We start from the raw sequence: 23,957 nt of genomic DNA on the forward strand, positions 1-23,957 counted from the left end.
TGGTCTGGCATCTCTCTTCTCTCCTTCCCTCTCCCACACCTCTCTTCTGCAATCCCTTTTTCCCTCATTTTCCTTTTCAATCTATTTTCTGCATCCATCTAGATTACGTTCTTACTACCCTCTCATCAATTTCCTTTTTTACTGTAGCTCGCCACCTCTTTCCCTCACCCCCTCCAGTATTTCCCTAACTCAATCCTTTTCACCCATCATGTGCCCTCCTTTTATCCCCTCTTTCCATCCTCTGCCCTCTTCTCTCTCTCCCTTCTCTCCACTTCCATCATCTGCCCCTTCTCTCTGTTTCCCCCTCCTTCTATCATCTGCCCTCTTCTCTCTCCCCACTTCCATCATCTGCCCCTTCTCTCTCTTTCCCCCACTTCCATCATCTGTCCCATTTCCCCACTTCCATCATCTGCCCCTTCTCTCTCTTCCCCCCACTTCCATCATCTGCCCTCTTCTCTCTCCCCCTTCTCTCCACTTCCATCATCTACCCCTTCTCTCTCTTTCCCCCCACTTCCATCATCTGCCCTCTTCTCTCCACTTCCATCATCTGCCCCTTCTCTCTCTTTCCCCCACTTCCATCATCTGTCCCTTTCTCTCAATCTCTCCATCCACCACAGGCCCATCTTTCTCCCTCACCTTTCCGATTTTGGCAACAAGATCGGCAAGGCCCCCCCCCTGCGACGGCACTGAGCGGCATCGGCGCCCCCCTTCCCCGCGACAGCACTCAAGTTCGGCCTCCTTCTCCCGGCATCAGCAGAACTTCAGATCGGCAACAGGTGCTCAGTCAAAAGCTTCCCCTGACTGAACTGCCTGGGCGGAAACAGGAAACTGAGTCAGGGGAAGCTTTTGACTGTTGCCGATCTGAAGTTCTGCTGATGACGGGAGAAGGAGGCCGAACTTGAGTACTGTTGCGGGGCAGGAGGGGCGCCGATGCCGCTGAGTGCCGTCGTGGAGGGGGGGAAGGGCGCCGATGCCGCTGAGTGCCGTCGCAGCACAGGAATTTTCCGGACCTGTCCGGCTGTGCACCACCTCAAAGGCTGCACCCGGGGCGGACCGCCCCCCTGCCCCCCCTTGGTACGCCACTGCTCAGTAAAAATCTGTAGAAACTGGTTGACAGACAGATGCCAGAGGATGGTGGTTAATGGAAGTCACTCGGAGGAAGGAAAGGTGAGTAGTGGAGTCCCTCAGGGTTCGATGCTGGGGCCGATCCTGTTCAATATGTTTGTGAGTGACATTGCTGAAGGGTTAGAAGGAAAAGTGTGCCGTTTTGCAGATGATACCAAGATTTGTAACAGAGTAGACACTGAAGAGGGAGTGGAAAATATGAAAAAGGATCTGCAAAAGTTAGAGGCATGGTCTAATGCCTAGCAATTAAAATTCAATGCAAAGAAATGCAGAGTAATGCATTTGGGGATTAATAATCGTAAGGAACCGTATATGCTGGGAGGTGAGAAGCTGATATGCACGGACGGGGAGAGGGACCTTGGGGGTGATAATGTCCGAAGATCTAAAGGTGAAAAAAACAGTATGACAAGGTGGTGGCTGCTGCCGGAAGGATGCTGGGCTTATAAAGAGAGGCGTAGCCAGTAGAAGGTGTTGATGCCCCTGTACAGGTCATTGGTAAGGCCCCACTTGGAGTATTGTGTTGTTTTGGAGACCGTATCTGGCGAAGGATGTAAGAAGACTTGAAGCAGTCCAGAGGAGGGCGACAAAAATGATAGGAGGCTTGCGCCAGAAGACTTATGAGGAGAGACTGAAAGCCCTGAATATGCATACCCTAGAGGAAAGGAGGGACAGGGGAGATATGATTCAGACGTTTAAATACTTGAAGGGTATTAATGTAGAACAAAATCTTTTCCAGAGAAAGGAAAATGGTAAAACCAGAGGACATAATTTGAGGTCGAGGGGTGGTAGATTGAAGAGCAATGTTAGGAAATTATACTTTACGGAGAAGGTGGTGGATGCCTGGAATGCGCTCCCGAGAGAGGTGGTGGAGAGGAAAACGGTGACCGAGTTCAAAGAAGCGTGAGATAAACACAGAGGATCTAGAATCAGAAAATAATATTAAATATTGAACTAAGGCCAGTACTGGGCAGACTTGCACGGTCTGTGTCTGTATATGGCCGTTTGGGGGAGGATGGGCTGGAGAGGACTTCAATGACTGGGAGAGTTTAGATGGGCTGGAGTAGGTTTTAACTGAGATTTCCGTAGTTTGAACCCAAGCACAGTACCGGGTAGAGCTTTGGATTCTTGCCCAGAAATAGCTAAGAAGAAAAAAATTTAAAAATGTAAATTGAATCAGGTTGGTCAGATTGGATGGACCATTCGGGTCTTTATCTGTCGTCATCTACTATGTTACTATGTAATCTCAGCTGACCACGCCGAGCTCATCGTCGGGATCACTGGTCCAGCTGCGTCGGCCATCTTAGCTGGGGCCCTGCACTGTCGGTTGCGGTCTTTTCTTTAGGATCAACCGGATTCGCTCACCGCTTGGAGCCGGCTAGACATGAACCCTTGAAGCCAACAAATCACTCGGGCAGGAAAGGGATCGTGAGTTACCAATATTCAGCAAGGTAAATGGCTAAATTGTGAGGGAGGTGACAAAGCTCAGCTTTTCAGCGTCTGCTCACGACCATGGCATTACGTGATCCCCCAAATACTCCAGTTTTAACAATGTAAACCTTTTTTAGTGGATTGCTTAACTACATTTTTTAGTGAATGGTTTAATTATATTTTTGCTATTTGAATTACTGTAGGGAGCAGGAAGGTCTCCTTTGCCCTGGATTCCTGATGGGGATAAAGAGCCTGCTGGCAGGGAAGCCAGTGGATTGGAGTTGGCTCAGCTGTCTAGGGCAGGATGGTTCACCTGTTACCTGGTCGATGGACATAACCCATAGGTTCTGCACTGGGATGGGATGGATGATAAGGAAAGAGATGTTACAGCCATCACATCTGCTAAAGATAAAGAAATACAGTACTCCCCCGATATTCTCAGGGGTTCCGTTCCAGGAACCCCCGCGAATGCTGAAAAACCGCAAATACGGTTTTAAGCGGGGGACACAGGAGAGGGCAGCTGGAGCGCCAGCGAGTGAAGGAAATCACTCGCGGTATGCTCCGACCACCTCTTACTGCACTAAAGTCGAGCCTCACTAATCAGGAGCTGCTTTGACACGCAGCTCCTGATTGGTGAGCATACTGCGAGTGATTTCCTTCACTTGCTGGCACTCCGGCTGCTCTCTTTTGCCACTCTGGCAGCCCTTTCCTGCCCAATCATTCACGGTCAGAAAATCCATGAATGACTGGGACCGCGAATGACCGGGCAGGGGGAACAATGCACTGAGCATTCTAAGGCTGCATAGTTCTCCCTTGTGGGGAGAATCATATAGTACTAGTTTGTTTCTCTGTCTTCGTCTGCTGGTCAATGGACAAAACCCACAGGTTCTGGGCTGGGCTGGTATGGATGCTAAGGAAAGAGATATTACAGCAAGTGTCTTCTTCCCAGCAATTGGAGTGGTGATATGCTAGCTCTTCCCTACACTGGTGTAATAAATTACAATCAGCAGTCTTCCTCCTAGTAACTGGCGATCAGTACCTGGGGTGGTGATACTCTGCACTACAGGACTGATCAATGCGTCCCAGCATGTCCTGCCTAAAGCCTGTGCTGCCTCATCATCAGGAAGGAAATGATCTGCAAACAGCTGCTCATGCCGCAGTGCACTGTTTAACCTGCAATTAAGAGAGAGAGATTCTTCCTTTACTTGTGCTGTAATGCACCTTATAAGCTGCAAGTGAAAAAGACTGATATAGCATTAGTGTCTCACACACACACATTCCCCTTGGCTTGTGTTGGCAGTGTGGGGGAGAAAGTGAAACACAGATAGTATTAATGTCACTCAAACATTTTCCCACCCATATTGATGCACTGCAAACCAGAAGAGAAGAGATGAAAATAGCATTACTGTTACACAATGGCATGCTGTTTAACATGAAAGAGTGAAAGCCTGGTGCATAAGGAAAGGGCAGGGAGAAGAAAGTGAACAGAGAGCAGAAGAAAAGGTGGGAGCCTCGGAATGGATGAGAAAAAAGATGGCACAAATAAATTAAGAACATAAGAATAGCCTTACTGGGTCAGACCAAAGGTCCATCTAGCACAGTGTCTCGTCTTCACGGAGGCCAATCCAAGTCACAAGTACCTGGCAAAACCCCAAAGAGTAGCAGCATTCTATGCTACCATCTCATGTCTGCCTCAACAGCAGACTATGGACATTTCCTGCAGGAACTTGTCCAAACCTTTTTTAAAACCAGCTACATTTTCCGCTCTCACCACATCCTCTGGCAATGCATTCTCTAAGTAAAAAAATAAGTCCTCCTATTGGTTTTAAAAAATATTATTCTGTAACTTCGAGTGTCCCCTAGTCTTTGTAAATCTTGATACAGTAAAAAAAAAAAATCAATCCACTTGTACCCATTCTATACCACTCAGGATTTTATAGACTTCAATCATGTCTCCCCTCAGCTATCTCTTTTCCAAGCTTAAGAGCCCTAAACTCTTTAGTCTTTCCTCATACGAGAGGAGTTCCATCCCTTTTATCATCTTGGTCACTCTTCTTTGAACTTTTTCCAGTGCCACTATATCTTTTTTGAGATAAAGAGACCAGAACTGAATGCCACAAAATCCAATTATAGACCCATAGCAAGCATTCCTTTGTTTACCAAACTACTGGAAGGTTTAGTTCATTTAGAATTAGTAAGTTATTTGGATAAATTTAATATCCTTAATGACCATCAGTCGGGATTTAGAAGAGGATATAGTACGGAAACCGTCTTAACTTCAATGCTTGATTATCTTCATGGTCTATTTAGCAAAGGCACTAGTGCCTTAATTCTTCAGCTAGATTTTAGTAGTGCCTTTGATCTAGTAGATCATGAAATATTGTTGAGTTGTTTAGACACAATAAGACTTTCAGGAAGGGTCTGGAACTGATTTCGAGTTTTTTTGAAGAAAAGATCTTATCAAGTGATTTGTGACGGTAACTATTCTTATTCATGGAGCAACCCATTTGGTGTGCCATAAGGTTCTCCGCTATCGCCTACCTTATTCAACATCTACATTTCCCCTTTAGGACATTTATTACAAAGTTTAAATGTAAAATTTTATATATACGCAGATGACATTTCTATTTTAATCTCTAAATAATTTTACCACTGAAATTTTAAACCAGATATCTTCTATTACTATTCTTATAGCCCGTTACATTAACGGGTGCTAGAATATATGTCTATTTCTTTCTCTCTCTCTCCTTAGCCTGTTTCTGTATTTCTGTCTTTCTTTTTCCTCGGCTGTCCACCACCACCCCTTGTCTGCTCCCCCTGTCCATTCTCCCTTCCTTTTACCTCCCCTGTGTCCACCACCACCCCTTCACTACTCCCCTTATCCAGCAGCAGCCCTTCTCCCTTTGTTTTACCTCCCCCCTGTCCATCAGCACCTCTTTCCTGCTCCCCCTGTCCAGCAGTAAGTCTCCCTTCCTTTTTCTTCCCCCCCATGTCCATCAGCACCTCTTTCCTGCTCCCCCTGTCCAGCAGTAAGTCTCCCTTCCTTTTTCTTCCCCCTTCCCATGTCCATCAGCACCTCTTTCCTGCTCTCCCTGTCCAGCAGTAGGCCTCCCTTCCTTTTGCTTTCCCCCCCCTGTCCAGCAGCAACCGTTATATCCGTTCATCCGCCGATAGCCGCCTCAAGCTGCTGCGGCATGCAGGCACCGACAGTCTCCATGGCCTGCAGGCGCCAACAGCGGGCTCAAAAGTGGAAGTGCCAGCGCCGAATAGCTGAAAGAGAGAGAGAAAAGTTTTTGGTGGGTGTCGGAACAGCCGGTGCAGGCGGAGGGATTCCCATCTGCCGATGCCCGGCACAAAGTGGCATGTGGGACCCGGAGGAGTTCGCCCAGCACTGGCGAGTGGAGTTTGCGGGCAAGGAGGCTCTGGCGATGCAGCTGCTCTACGTGCGGGACATGGAAGTGGAGCTGGAGCAATGCAAGGGCAGCCTGCGGAGTCTGCAGCGAGAGCTGGTTGAGGAGAAGTTCAAAGTCGTCTATCTGCAGACCATCTTGGCCCGGCGTCTGCCCTCCGTCGCCAGCCGTCTTGCCTCGAAGCCCTCCTCCTGGCAGCTGCCGCTCCGCACCGCCGCGTGCGCCTGAAACCGACAGCCGCCTCTCTTAACGTTTCCGCCATCCCTGCCACCACGGAACCGAAGGCATCCTGGAGTCCTGGTGTAACGCATGCGCACTCTTGCCACCACAGCCCAATAGATCAGGGAAGCACGCGTATGAGTGCGCATGCGCGCTTAGCATTTTATTATATAGATGACTCAGATAGAACAGTTGTCTCCAGCTTACCTTTTTCCTCATTTTGTGTTGCATAGATCATCAAGAGAAACTAGAAACTTCTACTTATTTGCTTATCCAAAAATTAATGGGTGTAGATACAAGACCTTCTTAGAAAGGACCCTAGCCTTTCAAGCTGGGAGGCAACAATCTTGGTTAGGTAAATGTATTCAGCAAGCTATGTTATCCTATTGCAGTTTTCGGAAATTAATTAAGACCACTTTGTTCGATAAGTTTATTACTTAGTGAGTTTTATTATTGAAATTCTATTTTACAAATATTTTTATTTTTTACTGTATTATGATATTTCTCTGATTGTCCAGCTCTTTTTAGTGTAAACTGCCTAGAACTTTTGCTTATGGCAGTATAAAAGAATAAAGTTATTATCATTATTATTATTCTCAAGATGAGGTCGCACCACTGAGCGATACAGAGGCATTATAACATTCCTTTTCTATTAATTCCAAGCATCCTGTTTGCCTTCTTGGCCGCCACACATTGGGCAGAAGGCTTCAGCATATTGTCTACGATGACACCCAGATCCTTTTCTTGAGCGCTGACCCCCAAGGTGGTCCCTAGCATCCTATACCTATGATTTGGATTATTTTCTCAATGTGCATCACTTTGCATTGGTCCACATTAAATTTCATCTCCCATTTGGACACCCAGTCTTCCAATTTCCTAAGTCCGCATGCGTTTTAACAACTCTGAAAAGTTTAGTATCATCTACAACTTTAATCAACTCGTTTGTAGTTCCAATTTCTAGATCATTTATAAATAAGTTAAATAGCACTGGTCCCAGAACAGATCTCTGCGGCATACCACTATTCAGCCTCCTCCACTGAGAAAAATGGCCCTTGAACCATACCTTGTTTTCTGTTCGATAACCAGTTCTTAATCCACAATTGAACATTGCCTCCTATCCCATGAGTCTTCAATTTTCTCAGGAGCCTCTCATGAGGAAGTTTGTCAAAAGCCTTCTGGAAATCTAGATACATTGCATCAACTGGCTCACCTTTATCCATGTGTTTACTCACACCTTCAAGCATATCTCCCTCAGGCTGAACCCATGCTGACTCTGTCTCAATAAATCATGTTTGTCTATATGTTCCATAATTTTATTTTTTATAATTGTTTCCACTGAAGCACTGAGGTCAGGCTTACCGGTCTGTAATTTCCCAAATCTTCCCTGGAACCATTTTTAAAAATCAACGTAACATTGGCCACCCTCCAAATCTTCAGGTAATATAGACGATTTTAATGACAGTTTATAGATCACTAACAGCGATCAGCAATTTCATGTTTGAGTTTGATCAGTACCCTCGGAAGTAAACCATCTGGTCCAGGTGATTTATCACTCATTAACTTGACAATTTGGCTTAGTACGTCTTCCAGGTTCACCGAGATTTCTTTCAATTCCTCCGCCTCATCACCCTTGAAAACTATTTCCGGTTCAGGTAGATCTTACATTTCACCATTTATGCTTACACAGATGAAATCCAACTGCTTCACCCCATCGATCCGGCCGATGTAAACGACATTCAAGACATTAAAAAAAAAATCTTGAAAAAATTAGTCAATAGCTATCTGACAGTTCCTAAACATCTCTAAATCTAAAGCAATGATATTTCCATGCAATAATAAAGATCATCCAATTATTCCAATCTGCCTTAAATCAACACCAATTCAATTTACCAATTCTATTAAACTTCTTGGCGTAACACTTGATAACAAACTAACTTATCATCAGCAGATTAGTACTGTGGTAAAAAAAATGTTTCTATAGGTTATTTATGATCCGGTCAATTTCTAGCCTTCTATAACCTTAATCTGTAAACCTTCTACTACATTCCCTAGTAATTTCACAATCTGATTATTGCAATCTGATTATACCAAGGAATAAGACAGAAAGAATTAAGATGACTTCAGATTATTCAAAATACGGCCATTAAACTACTAGATAAAGCAAAAAAATTTGACCACGTAACTCCTCTTCTGATAAAATCTCACTGGTTACCACTTTCCCACAGGATAACCTACAAAATTTTACTTCTCACATTTTAAAATAAAAACCTTTCATTCTCCAGGATTTATGGATAGGCTTATTATTCCTTACTGCTCTTCAAGAACACTTAGCTCGAATGATTAGGTTTTTACCTTTGCTACTCTTCTTTTTTTGTAAATCCACACTTTATTCCGGGACCAGTGGGTTTATTTCCGTCTACCTGTCAGGATCTGTAAGAAGCCTCAAAACTTCAGAGGCTTTAACCTCTCCCCTTCATACCTCATCACTGATAATGCTCATCTCATTAGTCAGTAGCAAAGCAGCCAGGAATATCTGTAGAGGATAAGAACAAGAGCAAGAGGGGTACAGGGACACTCCCTGACAAGTAAGTATATTCTGCTCACAATTCTAAATGCAAAACAGCAACAAGGAAACATAATCAAATCAGGATAACGAACATCAGTAACCTGAATGACAAAAGGGGCGCCCTAACTGGGGACCCCTCCAAACTGAATGCTAATCCCATTTTGATGGCACTCAAATAAAAACTGGATAGAAATGCAGCTTACCAGTATTTGTAAAGGCTGACAAATGGCAAATCAGCAAGTATAGGGCGTGTTCCCGGAATAAAGTGTGGATTTACAAGAAAGAAGATTAGCAAACCTAATCTTTCGTTCTTGTGCAATCCCACTTTATTCCGGGACCAATGGGATGTAACAGAGCAATTCTGAATATTCAGGGTGGGACTGATGAGCCTGCTGCCAAGACAAAGGCACCAAAAGCAGCTTCCTGCTTGGCCACCACATTGATCCTGTAAAACTTGGAGAAGGTATGCAAAGAGAACCAGATAGCAGCCTTGCAAATCTCATCCACAGAAACAGCCGATGACTCTGCCCAAGAGGAAGAAACACCTCTAGTTTAATGTGTCCGCACCTTAAGAGGGAGCTACTTTCCAGCCACCATGTAAGCCACGGCAATGGCCATCCGAATCCAACTAGAAAGAGCGGCCTTCGAAGCTGGCCTACCCCTGCAGGGAAGGTCCGAAATGAAGCTGTTTTTCTTTTTCCCCAAAAAATCATGAATAACCGAATCACTGGATGCTGAAACTGCGGATTCGGAGGATGAAGTGTACTTTATTTTTGCGTTGGGATTCTTGTTTGATTGCTATCTTTATAAGTTCAATCTCCAGACCCAGTGGATGTTTGTTACTTAGGTTGGCTTGGATTTTTGGGACATTTACTGTGTTGGGATTTGCAGGGACTGCCTCAAGTTTGATAGACATGCAGTTCTCATTTTTACATCTCAAATGGGCATTTTTTGATGAAGTTTTCATCTTGCTCCTTTTTCCTTTTTGTGCTTTCCTACTTGTGGATTGGGAAAATTATTTGCTTTACTGTTGAAAGAGTTTTTTTATGACTTAAGATGCACTGAGGGCCAACTCTTTTTACAGCTTTGCTCTGTTATGATGAGTGCCTCGTTATAATTGAGGACTTTTTCTCCTTCACAGTCGCCTTTAGCAATGTTGTTTCCCATTCATCAGTAGAAGGAGATAAAAAGATATTGTGTACATTGTGGTTGATTTATCTCGTCTGGTGTTGGTGGTAGTTGAAATCACCCATTATTATATTGTTGCCAATTTGCCAGCTTTCCTGATCTGTGAAAGCATTTCTTCATCTGTCTGCTCATTCTGTCCCGGGGGGACGGTAGTACAACCCTACCCGTATATTCCTTCCCCTCTAATATGGAATTTCTATCCATATGGATTCCACACTGCTACCTGTGTTGCTCAGAAAGTTTATTTTGTTTGATTCAATTCCTTCGTTAATATATAGCGCAACCCCTCCCCTTCCAATTTGATCTACTTTATCACTGCAATATAATTTGCACCCAGGTAACACAGTGTCTCATTGATTGTCCTCCTTCCACCAGGTCTCTGAGATGCCTATTATATCTGCCTCATCATTCAGTGCTGTATCTACAGACTGCTGAGAAGGTGACAGGATAATTTGACATCTTTACTTTGCTTCTCTCTTAAGTACTCGTTGAAATTTCTCTATTGGGACTCCCCAAATGTTCTGATTCAACAGTATCCTTCAAGGATACGCCACACTGGACCATCTGCTCCTGGGCATCCAATGAAAAAAAAGAGAGTGAGGTGGGCTCCTATGCGTATCTGGAGGATTATGTTCACTTATGTTCATCAGATGGAAAAGTTGACTGAACTATGGCGCAATGTTTTCACCTAGTGAGAAAGGGTATGGCGACCTTTGAAGAATTTTACTTTGGCTTAACTGGTGGCTAAGAAGGGGGCGGGGGCAGAGTCAGGGGGGACTTGGAGAAGGGAACAGTTTGAGAGAGTTGGAAGCTGTAGCAGAGTGGTGGAGTTAAACTGGGACTATCTAACTAGAAAAAAGCCGCGTTTATTATCACAGTGTTTCTAAAAATACTTATTGTATCAAGCATAGGTTTGATGTTTGCAGTTTGAAATTTTTGCTGTTTTCTGTATTATTGTATTGATAGATTTAGTAGCATCCTCTATGAAATTATGAAAAAAAGAAAGTGTAGGCAGGGAAAATCAGGGGGGCCAAAAGAGGACAGGAGAAAGAGTTGTAGAAGCTCCTCACTTGTTAAAAAGCTGCAGCAGCTGCATGCGATCCTCGGAGACCTCCTGACACCATGCATGAGCTCGTGTAGTGTAGAAAAGATAGGTGCGTCTGCACAGCTGTTCCTTAAACACAGGCCAGAAGGTGGGCTTTGGACCAAGAATCTCAATGCCACGGACACGGGTGTCAATTCCACCCTGAAACACAAGACATAGCAACTGAAATATCTTCTTCTAGGAAAAGACAATCCCCATCACGTTGTATATGGACAGAACCCCTTATATCATCACAAAATATATATGTACTCAATATCATTGGTAATAGGAGATATCAATTTGCAATTTTAAATCATTCATGAGCTCATTAGGGTTGACACTCACTTCTTTTGTCAATATACATGAAAAAGGACATACACTGGACCTTATTAGCTCTCTGGATCTAAATAATCAACAATCCATAATTTCAAACAGGGAATGGCAGAGGGTGCCATGGTCCAATCACTTTTTAGATAGTTTTTGTATACCTATCTTTATGTCAAAAATCAGGGGAGATCAATAACTGTGAGGAGAAAGATAAACACAGAGGAATTTTTGTCTCAGTTATTAAAAATCCTACCAAACCCCCCATCGACAGTAAAATCGATGATTTATTGAAAAAAATGGAAGGAAGAATCAGAAAAAAACATTAGATTCCTTGGCATCTTTAATCTCTCAAACAGTTTCTTATAACCGTAAAGCTCCTTGGTATTCCTCCTATCATCGCAACCACAAGCGAGATTGTAGAAGACTAGAACATAAATGGGAAAAAGTAAATTAGAGGCTGATAAATCAAATTAGAGGAGAAAAATTACCAAGTATAATCAGGAATTAAATAGAGCTTGGAAATCTCTCACCAGTACTACTGATGTGAATCATAAAGATAATGGACCATCTGCAGATGAACCAGGGCTGTGGAGTCGGAGGAAATTTCGGGTACCTGGAGTCGGAGTCGGAGTCAGAAGTACAAAAAACTGAGGAGTCGGAGTCAGAACATTTATCTACCGACTCCACAGCCCTGAGATGAATTTGCAAAATTCTTTGATGATAAAACTAAAACTATTAGGGCTTCCTTTACCACAGTGAGTTGTGAGGATCTGATTTTCTGTAAGGAAATCACAGATGATATACTGGTAGATAGAGCAAACGAGAGCCAGCATGATTAAAAGGTGAAGTGAAAGAGGCTATTAGAGCAAAAAAAAAAAAGGATCCGAATGAAGAAAATAAGAAAAGGCACAAGCACTGGCAAGTTAGATGCAAAGCATTGATAAAGACAGCTAAGAAAGAATATGAAGAGAAACTTGCAAAAGAGGCAAAAACTCATAGCAATTTTTTTAGGTACCGTATATCAGAAGCAGAAAACCTGTGAGGGAATCCGTGGGACCGTTGGATGATCAAGGAGCAAAAGGGGCGTTCAGGGAGGATAAGGTCATAGCGGAGAGACTTAATGAATTCTTTGCTTCGGTCTTTACGGAAGAAGATGTAAGAGATCTACCTGAACCGGAAATGGTTTTCAAGGGTGATGCGGAGGAACTGAAAGAAATCTTGGTGAATCTGGAAGAAGTACTAAGCCAAATCAACAAATTAAAAAGTGATAAATCACCTGGACCGGATGGTATACATCCCAGGGTACTAAAAGAACTTCAACATGAAATTACTGACCAGCTGATAGTGATCTGTAACCTGTCGCTAAAATCATCTGTAGTACCTGAAGATTGGAGGGTACCCAATGTTACGCTAAATGCTAACGTGTGCTAGCGCGCCTTAGTAAAAGGACCCATAAGTGAATTAGATAAAAATTTAATTATGAGACTACCGTATATTTTAAAAATAAAACAACTAAATTCCGTGGAGATAATGTTTTGATATTCCCTGAACAACCCAAATGCGAAGGAAGGAATTTCTGCAAGGTTTTAGTTCTGGCAGCTGCATTTTTCTTAAAATTCCCATGTAAGTGCATAATTGAATTTATTTGGGGGGACCCCACTCAGCTTTAGCCATTTTTAAGTTCTTACGCACAGGGAAAAGATGTAGGGAAATAGTCTAGGAAGAGAGAAAAAGCACTAGAGATGATTTAACTTGGGTAATTCTGATAGCTCCCTCTAATTAATGTGGGCTAGAAAGATTTGTATTAGAAATTGTTTATTTCTTTTCTTTGTATGATGTACATCTTTATCCTTCACTGTTCTGAAAGAATTGTATGATTAAAAATTTTGAAAATAAATTTTAAAAAAGCAAAGGGCTTCCATGGGCTGCAGCTCCACCCAACCAAATTATACCATAAAGTGGATGAAATATTCTTCTCCCATCATGCCACGTTAAAATAGTAACAATTCCCCATCATACTGTACTACAGATAACCCCCACCCTGCCATTGACCCTCCTCGACAATTTCAGTGTTCTCCCTAGGGCCTTTTAGCCGGGCGCTCCACCTGGCTAATTTAGATGACCGCCCGGCTATCATCCGATCGTGAATTCTGCTGCTGCCGCCGCTGCTCAACATTAAAAAAAAACAAAAAAAAACGGCTTGGAGATTTCACGCCATAGCCCATAGCGAACTTATGCTCCAGGGTTCTAACGTGTGTATGCCGGCTTCCCTTCTCTTCCCTCTAAAATTGGAAGTTATGTCCGGGGGGGGGGGGGAGGGGGAAGAGAAGAGAAGCCGGCACACACATGTTAGAGCCCTGGAGCATGCATTCGCTACAGGCTAAGGTGGGAGACAGGTCAGTGAAGCTTATAATTTAATATTCTTGCTGCCGGGTCCTGCCTACTTTCTGTTTCCACAAAGGCAGGACCCGGCAGCATTTCTTTAGAACAGGGGTGCCCAATAGGTCGATCGCGATCTTGGGCCAATCAGCCTTCCTCTCCCCGACATCAATTCTGCCATCGGAGAGGAAGTTCTGGCCAGCCAATCGCTGCCTGGCTGGGCCGGAACTTCCTCTCTGACAGCTGTAACCAGACAGACTTTGTGCCTGCCCTGGTTCCGGATAAGGTTCCAATTGAGACTCCCAGTAAAACCCGGAAAGGAGTGCCCAAAGGTTGTCCTTGGAAGAATCGGACTGATTCTCACCCTGACCTCCAGAGGGAGTTGGAATATCCTGAAAGTCCCCTAGACCAGCAATATTCAGGTCACCAAAGGAGGAGCTCTAGAGCTGCTTTGAGGACTGCTGAATCAGCCAGGTTAGGGTGTGGCCCAATCAGTACAAAACCAGCAGCTCAGTTCAAGGGAGGAAGCAGGTTAGGGAAAAGGTTGGGACCGTTGCTCCCTGCGAGTCTCCTTGGGCCAGGCAGAGGCGAACCCGTCTCACCCATGGAGGTACAAGAAGCTGGAGATATTTTGGAAGAAACTGTGCCTGAGCTGGAACTCCCAATGGAAGCTGAACTCTTGCCAGAGGAAATGAGCTTGGCTGAGGAAGCCATGGAAGTTGGTTTGTCTACCAGCTGTACCTGCTAAAGGAAGCTAACAGTGAAGAATCATGAGTGCATTTTTTTTTCGTTTGTTCAGCTTGCTGTGTGTAAAAGACTGTCTTGAATGAAGCTGAACCTTGAAGGACTTTGTGGTTTCTTTTCTGCTCTGTTTTTTTTTTTCTTTTTGTTAAGAAGCTGTTGGTGCCTGAATTGAGGGAGAGGTTTGCTATAATCTGGGAGGGAAATTTGAAGCTATTATAAGCTAAAAAGTAAAGCAAACCTGAGGCACTCTCCTTATCCTGACAGTGCAAGGCTTGGCTGTCAGAGGCTTCTTTTGAAACACTAGCAATAGGGCAGCCAGTGCCTTAAACCCTATTGTGTTATTCAGTGTTTGGAAGGAACTAAATTGCCCTGTTTAGGAGCATGGTTAATTGAGAGCTAAGGAAAACATAAAACCCAGTGGGGTGAAGAAGAAAAAAAAAAAGGTATTTTTTTTATTTATGTTTGGACTGTTCATTACTCTGCTTGATGAACTTGGACTGAAGATATTTCACTTACCTGTTTTGAGTAGGACTTCTAATAAGCCTGCCCTTATTACTTTGAAGATAATAAAACCTGAATTTTTTTTTACTACTCATTCTGAGGAATTGTGGTTTATTTTTGCTTTTGGTTCTTGGTGTCATTCTTTGACTGCAGGGTGACTCCAGTCTGGGTCACACGCAGGTGTCATTGTTGTGTAATCACTGTATGTGCTGTGGAGTCTTACTCAGGCCCCAGACCCGGTTACACAGCAAAATTGACGTCGGGGAGAGGAATGCTGGTCGGCCCGACGCAGGGAAGAAGGGAGAGCTTGGGGCGGCAGCGCAGCTTTGGGGCCTGTTATCCGATGGCGGCGGCGGCTTAGGCTCAGATAATCGCCAGGGTCCACTATAAATACGCCTGTTTAACTTTCAAAATCCTATATGGTATCCTCCCTCCCTTTATCCCTCTTTCTTGGAATTCCTCAAACCCTAATACCACCAGATTCTCCCACAAATTAAAACTATCCTTCCCCTCACTAAAAGGCATTTCCCACACAGGAAAGCTAGGGACCTCCCTCCACTTCAAAATCACTGAGCTCTGGAACAACCTTACCTCCCCTCTTCAGAACTTGAGCTCTCTCCAAGTTTTCCACAAACATCTGAAAACCTGACTTTTCTCAAAAAATGTAAGTCTCCCTCCAACTTAGGAATCAAGGAAACTCTTATATCTTGACATCCCAAGTCCTCTAAATTTTCTTCACACTTCTACCTCTAACCCTCTGTTGTAGTTCCTTCCTATTTCTCCTACTGTAAACCGTGTCGAGCTCTACGAACGTGGAGATGATGCGGTATACAAACCTAAGGATTAGATTAGATTAGATTAGATTACTACGGGTGCCTTATGCTACTTTCACTACCACTTGCAGTCAGGTTTGGCATTTTATCATGGTTTTGGTTTTTTATTTAGTTTTTCACCAGTATTTTCATTTATTTATTAAAGCAGCCTTTTTTAACAGCTCGATGCCCCTTCCCTATCAGTGTGCATCCAATCCACTGCTGACATTTTTTTGGCACCTCTTTTAACGGATCAAATATCATAGCCCCACTGTCGCGTGTTCACATTTATTCTGCGTACGAGTTTATCTCATCAGTGCAGAGACCTTTTCGGTAAGTCCATTTTACTTTCCCAAGTGCTGTGGTTTTAATAGAAGCTCATTTGAACAATAATTTAGATCTTTCCCAGGTTTCACTTTTCATCTACCCGGTTGGCTTGTCTTTGAGCTACTATTGGCTTATGTTTTCAAGATACACTGTATTATCAGCTGTTCATTTCCTATACATTTACTTTTGCCCTGTTTAGGTCTATATAGTCTAGGCATACTGTTTGTAACCAGCCATCATTTTAAATATGTATATGCCCTATTTTGGGGGTGGGGTTAAATTTTTTTAGCATGTTATTTCATTAATTCTGAGTTCGGTGTTACAATATGTTGTTTTTGGTTTTTAGTTTACACATTACTTATTCTTTTCTATGACTTGTTTGCATTGCAATTTTACTCAAAAGTATAAATAGGTATCATCAAGCCTATATTTTGCGTCAAGGTATGTATTAGATCCTCCCAGAGCCTATTGATAATATACCAGATTGGTTTTGGCTAGAATGGAGACATGTTTCCTTTGTGTCTTGGTCATGTTGTTAGTATCAAAATGCAAAGGTTATATAAAGAGCATAAAATATTTGTTGATACCTGGGAAACCTTAAGGTATATAAGTAATCTAACTCCTATTCCAATAAATAAATCAACAACTCAAATGATTTGGCTAAACCCCAAGATCAAAATTGGTGGTTTTAAAATCATCTGGAAGCATTGGATGTTGGCAGGAATACGTACTTTAGAGGATGTAATAACTAATAGTAAGCTGCTAGAGTTTTCACAATTGCAACATAAATTTGGTCTTAACAAATCGCAATATATAGATGATTGCAATTGAAGCAGGCAATTCAGGTAGGGTTCCCTGAATGGAAAAATCTTAATAATTATCATAGCCTGGAATTCTTATGCTTTCAGATGGATTCTATGGGTCATCAGGCCGCACAGTGGTATAAATTAATATCTGGTTTGTAAATAAAAAAACAAAAAGTGGTCTCAGGGACATTTGGAGCATTGAGATTAAGCATCAAATTAATGCATCTCAAAGGCCACGACTTTGGTCTTGGAGGATGAGATGTACAGTGTCTGCATCTATGAGACAAACTTGGTTCTTTCTTTTGCATAGAGCTTTTTGGACCGCTGTTCGTTTATAAAAACTAGATAGTTCTAAGTCTAATAGATGTTGGCACTGTCATCTTGAAGCTGGGACATTAGATCGTCTTTTATTCTACTGTCCATTCATATTATTATTTTGGAAATCAATTTGGCCTCAAATAAATAGGATGTTTTGGTTAATCCGGTAGCCTTGATATATGATACTATTTTATTTGGAACGGCAATGAGAGAAAAGAGTCAAATTTCGTCAAATAACAATAAATTTTTATTTATTTTGACTGGAGTAGCAATTCAACAAATAACATACAATTGGAAAAATTGTGACAGATTAAATTATAACTTTTGGTGGAATTCTGTATGCCATATATATAAAATGGAACGTACAATAGCAACACAAAAAGGATATTTTGGTAAATTTCAGAAAATTTGGAGACCATTAACAGACTTTTGTAATGAATGATAACATTTTCCCAAAGTAAGATATTTGATAGAAGGGAAAAGGGTGGGTATTATTTTTATTTATCTCATAATGCTTATGAATATATCAATAAATGACGTCGGAAGGGGTGGACCGGCAGCTGCAGTCATTGTGGAACCTTGCCGCAACTCCGGCCCACCCCCTCCAACATCACTTACATCTTCCAGAGGCAGAGGCAACAGAAGCAGTCATCATGGGACCTTGCTGGTTTGGAGGGAGAGAGGAGCATGGAAGGGTGGTGGAGGGAGAAACAGGGGGTCAGGGTGGTATGGAAGGGTGGTGGGGGCAGATGCTGATGGAATTGGTGTGCAGGGAAAGGAGAGAGAGACATAAGGGGGAAGGATACTGGATGGAATTGGGTTGAAGGGAAAGAAATGGGGCAGATGCTGATGGAAGTGGGGGGAAGGGAAAGGAGAGAGTGAAATGCCAGACTATGGGGTTGTGGGAGAGGGAAGGGAAGAAGAGGAGAGAGATGTCAGACCATTGGAGGAGGGAAAGCAATGTTACTTACCGTAACAGTTGTTATCCAGGGACAGCAGGCAGCTATTCTCACTAGTGGGTGATGTCATCCGATAGAGCCCCGATACGGACATCTTGCAAGCATGTCTTGCTTGAAGAAACTCAGAAGTTTCGAGATGCCCGCACCACGCATGCGCCAGTGCCTTCCAGCCCGATGCTCCGGGCGTGTCTCCTCAGTTCAGGTAGCTAGCAGAGAAGCCAACCCAGGGGAGGTGGGTGGGACGTGAGAATAGCTGCCTGCTGTCCCTGGATAACAACTGTTACGGTAAGTAACATTGCTTTATCCCAGGACAAGCAGGCAGGTATTCTCACTAGTGGGTGACCTCCAAGCTAACCTCAATGGGATGGTGGGAGAGTTGGCAACTTAGGAGAATAAATTTTGTAACACTGTTTGGCCAAACTGTCCATCCCTTCTGGAGAAAGTATCCAGACAATAATGAGAGGTGAATGTATGAACCGAGGACCAAGTGGCAGCCTTACAAATCTCCTCAATCGGTGTCGATCTGAGGAAGGCTACAGAGGCTGCCATTGCTCTGACCTTATGGGCTGTGACCTTACAGGGAAGGGGTAATCCAGCCTGGGCATAGCAGAAAGAGATACAAGCCGCCATCCAGTTGGAGATGGTGCGCTTCGATACAGGTCGTCCCAACTTGTTTGGATCAAAGGAGACGAAAAGTTGAGGAGCAGTTCTGTGTGGTTTGGTGCGATCCAAGTAGAAAGCCAAAGCACGTTTACAGTCCAGAGTGTGAAGAGCTGATTCTCCAGGATGAGAATGAGGCTTTGGAAAGAACACTGGAAGCACAATGGATTGGTTGAGGTGAAATTCAGAGACCACTTTAGGCAGGAATTTCGGGTGAGTGCGGAGGACCACCTTGTCATGATAAAATACTGTGAAAGGTGGGTCCGCCACCAAGGCCTGAAGCTCACTGACCCTGCGAGCAGATGTGAGGGCCACCAGAAAAACCACTTTCCAAGTGAGAAACTTTAGTGGAGCCTTGCTCAGAGGCTCAAAAGGGGGTTTCATAAGCTGAGAAAGGACAACATTTAGATCCCAAACCACTGGAGGCGGTTTGAGAGGAGGATTGACATGAAAAAGTCCTTTCATAAATCTGGAAACCACAGGATGAGAAGAGAGAGGTTTCCCTTGTAGAGGCTGATGGAAAGTCGCAATAGCACTCAGGTGGACTCGTATAGATGTCGACTTGAGAGCAGACTGAGACAGGTGTAGAAGATAGTCCAACACAGAAGAGAGGGAAGCACGCTGAGGCTCTTTGGAATTTGAAATACACCAGGAAGAGAATCTAGTCCACTTTTGGGAGTAGCATTGTCGAGTAGCAGGCTTCCTGGAAGCCTCTAAGACATCCCTCACCGCTTGAGAAAACTGGTGAGGGGTTACGTTGAGAGGAACCAAGCTGTCAGGTGGAGAGACTGTAGGTTGGGATGAAGCAGTGATCCTTGATGTTGAGTAAGCAGAGAAGGAAACACTGGGAGAAGGACCGGGTCCCTGCTGCTGAGTTGAAGTAGAAGGGAGAACCAAGGTTGCCTGGGCCACCGAGGAGCTATTAGAATCATGGTGGCATGGTCTGATTTCAACTTGACCAGAGTCTTTTGAATGAGAGGAAATGGAGGAAACGCATACAGAAATCGATTTCCCCAATCCAGCAGAAAGGCATCTGCCTCGAGGCGATGAGGAGTGTAGATCCTGGAGCAAAACTGAGGCAGTTTGAAGTTGTGGGGAGCCGCAAAGAGGTCTATTTGAGGCGTCCCCCATTGTGCAAAGACCTGATGAAGGGGGTCGGAATGGAGAGTCCATTCGTGAGGCTGGAGGAGATGACTCAAGTTGACCGCCAAGACATTGTCCTTCCCCTGAATGTAGACAGCTTTGAGGAAGGCATTGTGGCGAACCGCCCAATTCCAGACTCTGAGAGCTTCCTGGCAGAGGGAGGCCGATCCCGTGCCCCCCTGCTTGTTCACATAATACATGGCGATCTGGTTGTCTGTACGGATGAGGACCACCATGTCGTGAAGCAGATGTTGAAAAGCTTGAAGAGCATAGAAGATGGCTCTGAGCTCCAGAAGATTGATCTGATAGAGGCGGTCCGCACTGGTCCAGAATCCCTGAGTGCGAAGCCCATCCAGATGAGCCCCCCAGGCATAGGTCGAGGAATCGGTTGTGAGAACCTTCTGATGAGGAGGAGTGTGAAACAGCAAACCTCTGGATAGATTCGAAGAGGTCATCCACCAAAGTAGAGACCGCCGAAGAGCAGGAGTGACTATGATGTGTCGAGTCAACGGGTCTGACACTTGAGTCCATTGAGAAGCTAGGGTCCACTGAGGAATTCTGAGATGGAGCCTGGCAAAGGGTGTCACATGAACTGTAGAGGCCATGTGGCCCAGGAGGACCATCATGTGTCTCGCTGAGATGGACTGGCGAGAAGACACAGACTGGCAGAGACGAAGAAGAGCATCCATGCGCTGAGGAGGAAGGAATGCTCGAAGCTGAATGGTGTCCAGTATCGCCCCGATGAAGGGAAGGGACTAGGTAGGCTGCAGATGAGATTTGGGAAAATTGATCTCGAAGCCTAGGCTCTGCAGGAAGCAGATCGTGGTCAAGGTCGCCGAAATGACTGTTGGAGCTGACGGGGCCTTGATGAGCCAGTCGTCGAGGTATGGAAATACCTGAAGACCCCTGTTCCGGAGTGCAGCGGCCACCACCACCAGACACTTCATGAAGACTCTGGGAGACGAGGACAGGCCGAATGGAAGCACTCGATACTGCAGATGTAGACGTCTCACCCGAAATCTGAGGAACTTGCGGGAGGCCAGATGAATGGGAATGTGAGTGTAGGCCTCCTTGAGATCCAGAGAGCATAACCAGTCGTTCTGCTCGAGGAGAGGGTAGAGAGAAGCAAGAGTCAGCATGCGAAACCTCTCCTTGACTAGGAATTTGTTGAGGGCCCTGAGGTCCAAAATGGGTCGCAGGTCGCCCGTCTTCTTCGGAACAAGGAAGTACCGGGAGTAAAACCCCTGGCTCAGTTGGTCCGTCGGGATCGGCTCCACGGCACGAAGCCGGAGCAAAGCCTGAGCTTCCTGGAGAAGAAGGGCGGTCTGAGTCAAGTTGGAAGGATACTCTCTTGGAGGGTGGTCCGGAGGGACCCGATGGAAATGAAGAGAGTATCCTTCCTTTATGATAGTAAGGACCCAGAGGTCGGTTGTTATGGCCTCCCAGCGATGATAAAATTGATGGAGGCGCCCTCCGATGGGAAAAACAGGGGGAGGCAGAACGAGATTGGTTATGCCCTCGACGAGACAGTCAAAAAGGCTGAGTGGTCTTAGGGACAGCAGGCGACTGAGACTTAGGCTGACCCTTCTGGGGAGGCTGGCGCTTCGCCGGTTGCCTCGCAGGTGGAGTTTGCCTCGGCTGATAACGCCGCTGATAAATCAACGGCGGACGAGAAGGTCGAGACTGCTGAGGCTTAGGCTTCGGCCTAAGGATAGATTGGAAGGACTTTTCGTGGTCAGACAACTTCTTCGTAACAGTCTCGATGGATTCGTCAAAAAGATCCGCCCCAGCACACGGGACGTTCGCCAGGCGGTCCTGAAGATTCGGGTCCATATCAATTGTCCGCAACCAGGCCAACCAGCGCGTCGCCACCAAGCAGGCCGCCGCTCGGGCTGAGAGCTCGAACGCATCATAGGCAGATTGCATTAACTGAAGCCGAAGTTGGGACAGCGAAGCAACCACTTCCTCAAACTCAAAACTAGCCTGGGACTCGATGTACGGTGTGAACTTCCGAAGCACAGGTAGAAAAAATTCCAAGTAGGCTGCAAAGTGGAAATTGTAATTCAGGACTCGAGACGCCATCATCGAATTCTGATAGATGCGTCGACCAAACTTATCCATGGTTCTGCCCTCGCGGCCCGGAGGCACTGAAGCATAGACCTGGCCAGGATGAGACCGCTTGAGCGAGGTTTCGACCAGGAGGGACTGGTGAGAAAGCTGAGGACCCTCGAAGCCCTTATGATGCACCGTGCGGTACCGCGCATCCAATTTGCCAGGGACCGCAGGGATAGAGTAAGGAGACTCGAAGCATCGCATGAAGGTCTGGTCGAGGAGCTTGTGCAGGGGAAGCCGCAAGACTCCGCCGGAGGACGAGGCAAGTGCATGGTATCGAGGTATTCCTTGGAGTATCGAGACCCAGCATCGAGAGTAATGTCCATGTCATCTGCCATCTGCCTGAGGAACGATGAAAAGGACAGTTGGTCCGCCGTCGCCGGTCTGCGAGACGGACTAGAAGAAGAAGAGGCTTCAGGCTCCAGAGAGGCCTGCGAGCAACAGGACGAGTAGAAAACCTCAGGGTCCTCGAACTCCGGGCCCGGAGGAGGAGACCCAGTCGAAACAGCATACCCCAACCGAGGCAATTTCTTCTGAGGCGAGACGGTCGAGTGCCGAGAGGAATGCTTCGAAGAATGTCTGGATCGATGCCCCTCCCGATGCCTGGAAGGGGATCGAGCCCGTCTGTGAGAAACTGGTTCAGACGCCTCCAAGGAGCAGATTGGACTCGATGCCGTCGATCGCAGAGGCGGAAGAGTCGGCGCCTCCCCCGACGCCGCCCAGGCTTGATAGGGGGTTCGGAAGAACTCGTCCTGCTTCCTGCTATGTCCAGGACTGGGTGGCCCCGAAGGTGGACGCCACACTGAGTCATGGGGCGGAGTAATCGGTTCCAAGGGAGGCAGATCACTAAACGAGGCTTTCCTCGAGGGGATGGGCTCCAAGGGAGGCATATCACTAAGGGAGGCCCTCCTCGAGGGAATCAGTTCCAAAGGAGGTACAGCGCTAACGGAGGACCTCCTCGAGGACCCGGACACCGCTCGCCGCTCCTCCTCGCCGAGCAACGAGGTCGTGTGGCGAGGAGAAGGAGAAGGGGGTCGGTCCGCCCCTCGAAGCCGAAGCTGGAAGGTCACCCTGGATGGTGGCAATCAGCCGAGGCCCAATGGTCTGCATGACCTCCACGAACTGAGCCTCCAGAAGGGACCGCAACAAAGCCGATATGGAGGGATCCGGATCCGCACCAAAAGGGGGCCCTTCCGCACGGTCTCCGCGCTCCTTCGGTGCTGCGTGCTTCTGCTTGCCAGTCTTCGGCACCTTGAGCACCACCGGTGGAACTGTCGGGGTCGATACCTGCTCCGAGGAGACGGAGGAAGGCACCGGCGCCGAAGCCGAAACCGGTGTGAACGATGCCGGTTTCAGGAGGCCCTTAAGCAGCCGGGGAGGCAGAGGGCTTCGCGGAAGGAGTCGAAGCACCCGTCGATGTCGAAGCTGCAGGATCCGATGAAGCTTCCATCTTGAACATGGACTCCCACAGCAGACAGCAATGCTTAAACGCTCTCGCCGTCAGAGTGGAGCAAGGCCGGCACGATTTCGGGAAGTGATCCGGTCCCAGACACTGTAAGCAGCGTCGATGAGGGTCCGTGAGCGAAATCGCGCGCTGGCACTTGCTACACTTTTTAAAACCGGTAATCGGCCGGGACATAGGCCGGAAAAGCTCCGCCGCAAGGTCGAAGGCACGGGGCCCCAGCCACGCGGCCGACCCGGTATCGGAAGGAAAAAAATTTTTTTTTTTTTTTAAAAAGAAATCAAAGAAAGAAATAAATGCACAGGAGAGCCAAAAGAACTCAACCCGCGGCAAAATAGAAGGCAAAAAAGAGATTCAATGGGCGCAAATTGAAGATAGACTTCTCAG

At 45.7% G+C, this 23,957-nt stretch overlaps 1 protein-coding gene across 1 annotated transcript in view; it reads right to left on the reverse strand.

The window, feature by feature from the left end:
* CUL9 (cullin 9) overlaps positions 1-23,957 on the reverse strand; it is a 535,945-nt gene that overhangs the window by 221,117 nt on the left and 290,871 nt on the right. The window contains exons 24-25 of the mRNA XM_033937681.1: positions 11,007-11,182; positions 3,593-3,726 (exon numbers count right to left, since the gene is read on the reverse strand). Of these exons, the coding sequence (XP_033793572.1) occupies positions 3,593-3,726; positions 11,007-11,182 (310 nt within the window). The remainder of the gene's footprint in view (positions 1-3,592; positions 3,727-11,006; positions 11,183-23,957) is intronic.

Source organism: Geotrypetes seraphini, chromosome 3, assembly GCF_902459505.1.
Source record: "Geotrypetes seraphini chromosome 3, aGeoSer1.1, whole genome shotgun sequence".
NCBI classification, from domain to species: Eukaryota; Metazoa; Chordata; class Amphibia; order Gymnophiona; family Dermophiidae; genus Geotrypetes; species Geotrypetes seraphini.